This window comes from Camponotus floridanus, unplaced genomic scaffold (assembly GCF_003227725.1).
Source record: "Camponotus floridanus strain SB8 unplaced genomic scaffold, Cflo_v7.5 scaffold30, whole genome shotgun sequence".
NCBI lineage: Eukaryota > Metazoa > Arthropoda > Insecta > Hymenoptera > Formicidae > Camponotus > Camponotus floridanus.
The window spans coordinates 939872-950267 of NW_020229437.1; the positions used below are offsets into that span (position 1 = coordinate 939872).

The window sequence follows — 10396 nt, forward strand, 5'->3', positions numbered from 1 at the left end:
TAATATGTAAAAAATTAAGATCACACAGTTGTTTATAAGATCACAACATAATTTATTATAAACAATATTAAGATTAAAATTAAATTGTAATGATTTATATTAAATATGGATTAACAATATGAAACATACATACATACATACATACATATATATATATATATATATATATATATATCACATTATGTGTTAGCTATTTTGTGTAGCCTTGAATCATTATTCATTTTCATAAAAGTAAAAAAGAAATAGTACATGTATTAAAATTTTCTAAAAGAAATAATATTTAATACATTCTCTTGCGCAGATGCTTACAAATAAGATTTGATTTGGTCAATCAACTCTTACATAAACATTCAGCTTTATCAACAAAAGTGATGAAATTAGGCATTTTTAAAATACAAGATTATGCTGAAATTATAAATGTTGAGCAACAATGTTCGTTTGCTACAAAGATATTATCTAAGTGGTGTCAATCTGGAAAAAAGATGCAATCTGCAAAAAATATTTCTGTATTAGAGAAACAAAATGCAGTAAAATCGCATTTTCCGCCTCATTTCCAGGAACAATTCCAAAGAGAATTTCGAAATCGATCTCAAGAACGCAATTCTGTAATGACGAAATGTCAAGAACGTAAATATTTATTACAAATAATCAAGTAAGTATATAAATTAATAAATTGCTATAAAATAAATTTTTGTAAAATAATTTTTCAATAGTAATAAAAATTAGTTCACAATTTCGTCAATAAATTCTTAATATACCCTCTCAGAAAGGGTTCCTTCTAACAAGACAAAAAATATTCTTGACACATTTAATCCGGTCACAGTCTTATGTAATATAAAAATAAAATAATTTTAAAATTAAAATAATAATACTTATTCTTCTCTCTCTCTCTCGAATTAAATAAGATTGTCTTTATAATCTGGAAACAAGAATAATATAAAGAAATCTAAGCTATATATTTTTGCACTTAGAATAATTTGATATTGGGGTCAGTAGTTGCGCGAAACCGATATGCGTCTGTCGTCTTCTGTAGATAGTATCAGGATCATTTCATTCTAGATTTAAGAATTTTCTATTTAAGATTAAAATATTTTTTTTAAATAAAAAATATGATTGTCACTATATCGATCCCATTTTATGATAGATTGAAGTGTAATAGCATTAAATTTAAAAATCTTTTCTGTGGGTGTACTTAAGATTAATAGGATTTGTGATTTTTAATTATGAAATACTTTCAATATTAAAATCAAATTCTTTATATAAAACGAAAGTTTGATTAAAAAAAGAAAGAGGGGGAGAGAGAGAGACTTCTGAAAAGTTTCTTTAAATAAGAATATTTTTTATATGGTTCTTTGCTTTAGACAGGTTCATCTAGAACTATGTAAAGTATCAAGAACGATATGCAGTATCTTCGGTGTACAGACATCTTGCGAAATATGTGTGATTATTTTTTTTTTTACCGGAGCTCTCTACATTTTATACATTCGATATATTAATCGACAACACAAGCTTACAGACAGTTTGTTGCAAGAAACATCTGTGACAATAATATTAACTATTATTTATACTTTAAAAATTATATTTTTAAATCGCGTTTGCAAACATGCAGCTGATAAGGTAATCTATTTTGCATTCTATTATTTTATTAAAATTTAATTAATAAAAACGTAATTAATAATTAATATTTATTAATATTTATAAATTTACTAATATTATATAGGGAAATAAAACTATCGGACTTATTTATTCGATTTATGGATGCAATGAAGAATCTAGTATACAAGAGGAGGTTTGTTTGCGATATATGTACAACTTTCATCATTGATCTTTATTATTATAATTACAATTAATTATTTTATCGATCGTGGCGTTAATTATCGCTCACAATTGTTTCAGATTCAACAATTTAGTATTCAAATATTACAAAATCCGGTGAAATTCTCTGCATATGGTATTTCTTTGGATAATGATATTCTAATTATGGTTTGTATCGAGTTGTTGTAGCTAAATTGCTAATTCTGACTATAAATTTTAATAATTTCCTGAAAATAAAATATATATATATTAAAAAACAATTAATGTTTTTAAAAATTAAAGAAATTAAAATGTGTTTAAAAATTAAATGTTTTGTAATATTCCTCAAAATAAAAAGCCCCTATTATAATTTTAGTCTGATTAAAAGTAAAAAATTTACAAATGAAAAATATGTATTGTAAACTATATTCAATATTATACAATTCTTACTTATAATGTATAATATATATACATATAAGTTATAATATATCAGATATATAATAAATTCTTATTTATAGATTCTGAAAGCTGTAACAACCTATTTGATTATTATGATACAAGTGAGCAACTCATTAGAGTCCAATAAAGATATTCAAGATACATAAGTCTTAAATATAATGTGTATATATATTATATTTATATATAATATATATTTAAAAAAATTATAGATATTAATATAAATAATTATATTTAAAAAATTATAATTTAAGTTATGAAAGAATTAATGTGTATTAAATATCGTAAATGTCATAAATATAAAAGAAATCTATTCAAGCTAAAATAAAACGTACACACATATAATATGTAGGATTATTTTATTTGATATTCAATAAATTCTCTTTTGTCCTGCACAGAATCTGTAAAATATTCAATAGACCCATTTCCATTTCCATTTTCATTTTCATTATTCTTCTATTATTACAATATTGGTAGTATTATTAAGATCCATATCAAAATATACTTCTCGAGCTTGAAGCTCTTTACAATATGTACAATAAATATATAAAATTATTAATTTAAATATTTCTAATAAAATGACTATAATATTAGATATAAAATATTAATTTTTTTAAATATAATTTAGTAATAAAAAAAATTATTATAAACAACATTATATTGTATATTATACTTTTATTTTACAACATTTTATTATACTTTTACATTATATTAATGTATAATACTGGCATTTTTAATTCTCTTAGTTGTTAACAAGATAGCTCTTAACATGATATTTCATATGATATTTCCCCAGCAAAGTCTCACGGGTATTCATCCATTACAAGATCACGGACGCCCGATATAGTCGTTACTTATTTCATGCGTGTTGTCATTAACTAAATTTATCATTATTTACTTTACAATAATTTTATCAATAATTGTTATTGTCATAAGGATAAAATGAGAAAATGCGTAGAAATAAATTGACCAATATCGCGTGCTAATTTTCCTTTGAAGATAAAAAATAATCATAATCTTTCTGAAATGTATGTGCGAGTTTTTATCAAAATTTTTCTTTAATTTATCTATTTTCCATAGAAATTAATATCTATACATTTTCTAAAAGAAAACGAAAAAATATAAAAATTCCGGAAAACATTTTTTATTTATAAAAATAGTGGAAGTTACTCACGCAATGCATTCGCGAACCAATATAGATCATGGGGCGTGTCTTTGGGATGTAGACAAAACACATTTTTTTTTAAATTTAAAATTTCGAAATAAACTCTTAAATACATTAAATTGTACACGCTCGAATTCATTGTGCTGGTATTATGAGACATCGCGAACATTCTTTGGATCGTGTCGTCACTATTTGTTTGACCATCGATCACCCTCGATCATATCACCATCAACTACTTATCAAAGTGGCATTTAGCATTATGCTATTTGCACTAGTGCACACAAAGCACCAAATTAATCATCCTCGATATTCATGATGAGTTTTACTCGTTTCATTTCGCAGCCGCGTGTGTACATACGCTTACAGTCAAAAGTGCTATTCGTTCAGATCTACGAATGTTACATTATCATAATTATCACATTATTACAATTATCAAAGATATTTCGGTCAAAGAGTATGCATGAAATGATCGATGTCGTCGATCATTGTTAACTTTATCCTTAGGATAAGAAGTTTGAATTAGCAAGCGTATGAGAAGGATCCAGAATTTCGTATATTAATTGATCTGTTTAGTGATCTTGCGTTTTAATAAAATTTTGAATAAAATATATGTGTAATTATACGTAAAAAAGTCAAATAACTTTGGTATTTTGATCGAACAATATTCTAATATCTGTTGTTTCTTGTCTCGAGTGATTGGTTGAAGAAAAAGGTAATTTTAAAAAATTATTTTAAAACGAAAGTAATATCTTGAGGGATAATTTTCAAATCTAACTTAAAAAAAATATGTTAGAAATATTTTAAATTAAAATACATTTCTTTTTATTTAATTTTAAAAAATCGAAGTAAACTCTTAAATAGATACAAATTGTACGCGCTCTATTTCATTATGCTGATATATATGTATTATATTCATAATAATCAACTATAATGAAATGTTTATAAAAAATACATTGATGCATATCAAAATTATTCTTATACTCCGTAAATTATTCGTTTTACTTTACATATTTTTGCATTGAGTCAGGTAAGATAATCTATCTTGAATACATTATAATAAAACATTATAAAATGAAGAGCTTTATTAAATACAACAATATATAAATAATTAAATCATGTATCAGATAAATTGTCCCTTGAATTCTTGAATATTTGAACATAAAAATAATTTAATAAATAATTTAATAAATTTAATAATTTAATAAAAAGAATATAAACACACATTTAAATATAAAAGTTTTTTTAATAATTTTAAATTTTAATTATTTATAGTACAAGTGTATCATAATTAAAGTTGTTTTAAATCATAGAATTACTATAATATTTTCTTATGAAATAAATTATTATTGAAAGTTATACATTATATATTAAATATATATAGTTACATATTAAATAATTGATACTTTATTTTATAATTTGCTCTTGTTCTGATTATACTAAATAAAAGTAAAAATAGAGCGAAGATTTGATTCGAGCAGTTAAATAAACTCCTGCAACGTATGTTACGTATGTTACTATCTTAGATTCATCCCAAAAGGGTGCTAAAAATATGGACGAGTGGAGTGAAATTTTCACAAAATGTATCTGCGATACAACAATATTAGATTCGAGAATTGATATGATAAGAGAAAAATTTTTACTTCAAAAATTTTTACTTCAATACATGTTTGATTGAAGATTTTTATGTTGTTTTTGCACACTCAAAAACATATAAATCTGTGTTCATATAAAATCAAGCATGACATGCTTGATTTTATAATGAACACAGATTTATAATGAATACAGCAATTTTATTTTAACGAGTAATGTTTTTATAATATACTTTTATAATTCAGTTGGTAAAGATTCTCTGCTTTATAACAATATTATTCGTGTTTATTATTCGTTTATCACTGGTCTTGTGTTTGAGCTTATTTAATTTTTTGGCTATCTTTTAGCAAAGAGCTAGTTCAACAAGAAATTACTGGTTGTGGACCAGATTCTGCTCTACGCATTGAAAGTAATAAATTAATATAAGTACTTAATAATATTATTTTTGTTATTTTTATTATTAAATATTATTTTTTTATTTTTGTTTTTAATACGCGTTGAAAGTAATAAATTAATATTCATAATAAATTGTATATGCGTTTTTGAGAAATGCAGCAAGCATTAAAAAATTTTAAAATTTAAAAATAGTCTTCAACTTATTATCATATTTTCTGAGTGAATTTTTAATTTTTTTCTCTCTTTCTCTCTTTTTTTGTATTATCGGTTTATAGTAAAGAAAAATATAATTTTCTCCCATATTTTTTTAATAATATTTTTAATCAGTTCATGACAATCCTCTATCTGCATATAAGTTTCACTTTTAAAATACTCAATTATTCTCTAAAATACCTTACAACATAATGTAAAAAAAACATTCCTTTTGAATATGTAATAAGAATTAGTATATATATTATTAAAATTTTTGCAGTAGCATAGTTAACCGTATATTATCTTATGTATTTTTGAATCTTTTACATTGTGTAATAAATTTAATAAATAATAAATTTAATAAATTTAATAAATTTTTTTGGTAACAGATTGTGATTAAATTATATATTCATTATTAAATTAATTTATATATTTTTATTTTGATCCGGTGCACTATCAGCACATTTAATAATGATCAAATACATAATCTTCTTCTACTATTTATTACAAGTGCCGTCATTAAGATCGATATTTTGTCTGACGCATTAAGGTAATAAAAGGATCCTGTGGGAGCGTTTGTACAACAAATTACTTATCGCATTGCAGAAAAAATTGACTCTCTTCTAGATATATAATAGATCGCTTCAAAGACAGTGACTCGTTTGCTCAGGATAGCTCGTTTAATACACTTGCATTCTTCATAATAATTGTTCATGTGCTTTTATGTGCTCCTTAATTGTTCAACAAAGGTACATCATTAAGTTATAAATTATGAGAAATCGGAAGAAAGTGCAGTGAAAAAGTGACTGTCATAACACTATCTGAATATCTAACCTGACACATTGACTATTTGTGGCCGTCTCATATTAGTCAAGTATAACACGCTGCACATTGATCACAAGTGAATTAGTATTATTATTAGTATTATTAATTTAATGTAAATATCGAATAAAAAAATTACAAAAATTCTATATGTACTAAATATGGAGATGAAATTACTAAATTCTATATGTACTAAATATGGAGATGAAATTAATTATTAATCAAATATCGTATAATGATTAGTTTTGTCAAATATCGTATAATGATTAGTTTTGTCAAGAGAAATTTTTTCATTAAAATTAAATTAATAATTTTTATCTAACTTTGTAACATACTCGCTCGCTAGTTCCCTAGATGTTTATAAATTAATACGAAAATCAAGAAAAACTATTTTACTTCCGCATATATAATTGTATTATTATTAATTATGTATTTATCTGATTTTGAATATCTTAGATGTTTATTCAACTGAAATTCAAAGACAAGAATATTTAAACTGAGTGATCGAACGTTTAGTCGAAGAACATCATAGAAAGGAAAAGAATTATGAAGTTTTTTGAGCGTCCAAAATGCTTGACCGAAGCGATAGCACCGGTGATAACTCTGGATCGTTTAATGGGACTTCGTGTTTTTGAGTATCCTCGTGGTCAGCCAAGACCTCTACTGAGCCTGATTTATCTCTTGCTTCTTTATTGTTTGTATTATAGTGGCTCGTGGTATTTGGGGGAAGAATATTATTTAATTGTTAAATTAATGAAGTTGGAATATTTTCTATACAAAGTCCTGAATTACATTACTGTTGCAATGATCATCGTTAAACTACTTCTAGGCTGGTGGTATACAAAGGTAAGCGAATGTGATATGTATAATGTCTTGTAAATGAAAACAGATAAAAAAATATTAATTCGAACGATTAGTGTATCATTCGACAAATTAAGTGCATAAAAAAAAATTTGTTTTATAAATTTACATATGTGCAGAGACTTAAAACATGCTATAACAAAATCATCGAGATCGACGAGACATTGCGACAGCTTGGATCAACGATAAACTATGATAGAATATATTTTATAATAATTGGAGTACTGATCATTTGGTTTACAATCGGTTTCTCTCTCGGCATTGTAATTTTCATTGCTATGCGAACACACACAAATGTATATAAAACAGTCGGCGCTATAGTGACATATGGATATGGAATGACTGTCAATTCTATTATTATTTTCGAATTTTACATATTTGTAAAGTATGTAAACTGATTTTATAAATAACTTTATTTTAATCAAATATATATTATTTTCCTCAATTAATATGTAAAAAATTAAGATCACAATTCTTTAACATAATATATTACAAACAATATTAGGATTAAAATTAAATTAAAAAGATTTATATTAAATACCGATTTATATTAAATAAGCATATGAAATATATATATATATATATATATATATATATATATATATATTAAAAATAGTAAATCAAATATATATATATATTTTTTCTTTATTCACATTATGTGTAGCTCTTGAGTCATTATTCGTTTCTATAAAAATAAAAAAGAAATAGTGTATATTAAAATTTTATAAAAGAAATAATATTTAACACATACTGTTGCGCAGATGCTTACAAATGAGATTTGATTTGGTCAATCAACTCTTACATAAACATTCAGCTTTATCAACAAAAGTGATGAAATTGGGCACTTTTGAAATACAAGATTTTGCTGAAATTATAAATGTGGAGCAACAATGTTTGCTTCCTACAAAGATATTATCTAAGTGGTGTCAAAAAAGACTCTCTGGAAAAAAGATGCAATCTGCAAAAAATATTTCTGTATTAGAGAAACCAAATTTAGTCAAATCGTATTTTCCACCTCACTTCCAGAAACAATTCGACAGAGAATTTCGAAATCGATCTCAAAAACACAATTCTGTAATGACGAAATGTCAGGAACGTAAATATCTATTACAAATAATCAAGTAAGTATATAAATTTTAAAATAAGTTGTCGTAAAATAATTTTTAAAATAGCAATAAAAATCAGCCAATTGTTCGATTTTGTTACTAATTCTTAAAATACTTGAGCTTACTAAGATTTGTGATTTTTAATTATGAAATACTTTGAATCAAAAATATCAAAATATCAAAATTCATAAAGAGTTGTGTAAAGAAACGAAAATTTGTAAGAGAGAGAGAGAGAGAGAGAGAGAGAGAGAGAGAGAGAGAGAGAGAGAGGGAAAGAGAGAGAGAGAGAGAGAGAGAGAGAGAGAGAGAGAGAGAGAGAGAGAGAGAGAGAGACTTCTGAAGAATTTTCTTAAAATAAAAATATTTTTTATATACTTCTTTATTTTAGACAAGTGCATCTAGAACTGTGTAAAATATCAAAAACGATATGCATTATCTTCGGCGTACAGACAGCTTGCGAAATAGGAATGATTACTATATTTTTCACTGGGACTCTTTACATTTTTTCCATGCGATACATTATTCGACAACACAAAATTACGGACAACTTGTTGCAACAAACATCTACGATGATGATAATGTGTATTATTAATATTCTTAAAATTATATTTTTAAGTCGCGTTTGCAAACATGCGGCGAATAAGGTAATTTATTTGCATTATATTATTGTACTAAAAACTTAATTGTTAATTAACGTTTATTAATATTTATAAATTTACTGACATTATATAGGGAAATAAAACTGTCGAAATTATTTACTCGATTTATGGATGCGACGAAGCATCTGGTGTGCAAGAGGAGGTTTGTTTGTGATATATGTATAACATTGATTATTCTGTAATAATAATTATTACATCATTTATGGCGTTAATTATCACTCACATTGTTTCAGATTCAACAATTTGGTATTCAAATATTACAAAGTCCAGTGAGATTCTTCGCATATGGTATTTCTTTGGATAACCATGTCCTAACTATGGTTTGTATCCAATTGTTTATGCAGCATTAAATTACTAATTCTGTCAATAATTTTTATATAATTTCCTGAAAATAAAATATATATATTTAAAAAAATTAATAATAAGATTTCTTAAAATAAAAGCCGCTATTATAATTACATTTTGATTAAAAAGTTTACAAATAAAATATTTACAAATGTAAACTATATTCAATATTATATAATACAATTTTTTACATTACAATTTTTATTTATAATGTAATTTATAATATATATCAGATATATAATAAATTCTTATTTATAGATTCTGAAAGCTGTAACAACCTATTTGGTTATTATGATACAAGTGAGCAACTCATTAGAGTCCAATAAAGATATTCAAGATACATAAGTCTTAAATATAATGTGTATATATATTATATTTATATATAATATATATTTAAAAAAAATTATAGATATTAATATAAATAATTGTATTTTAGAAAATTATAATTTAAGTTATGAAAGAATTAATGTATATTAAATAGCATAAATATCGTACATATAAAGAAAACTATTGAACAAGTTAAAATATATATACAAAAAACATATATATAATATATAAGATTATTTTATTTGAGATATTCAATAGATTCTCTTTTCCTTTTTTTCTTTTTCTATCCTTAATGGAATCTGTAAGATATTCAATAGACTTTTATTTTTTGACATTAAAATTTAGAATTAAACTTTTTGTACTAAATGGAATATATTTTTTGTACTTAATTCAACAGATAATATTGTGCCTGTTTTTATTTTATTTAATTTTATACTAACAAAATTGAAGATATTTTTACATATTCTTTTTTTAGATGTTTAATAATTTCTAAAACTAATTGCTTATTGCAACCCTATCAAAACAAAGACAAAAATATTATACGATCATATAAAAATACTTACGTTTGAAATGTATTTGTTTTTATTTTCAGGTCATTTTACGTCACTATATGTTTTTCATTCCTTTTTTTTATTTTTTTTTTACTATATGTTTTTCATTCCTTTTTTTTCTTTCTTCGAATT

General features: G+C 24.0%; 1 protein-coding gene across 1 annotated transcript; it reads left to right on the top strand.

Annotated features, from left to right (window-relative positions):
* Window positions 1-6877: 6877 nt before the first annotated feature.
* On the top strand, window positions 6878-9731 carry LOC109609835. The gene is made up of 7 exons (XM_025410221.1): window positions 6878-7261; window positions 7396-7661; window positions 8038-8397; window positions 8771-9026; window positions 9115-9183; window positions 9275-9361; window positions 9645-9731. Exons 1-7 carry the CDS (start codon window positions 6962-6964, stop codon window positions 9729-9731), a joined length of 1425 nt encoding a protein of 474 aa, XP_025266006.1. The 5' UTR covers window positions 6878-6961.
* The last annotated feature ends 665 nt before the right edge of the window (window positions 9732-10396 follow it).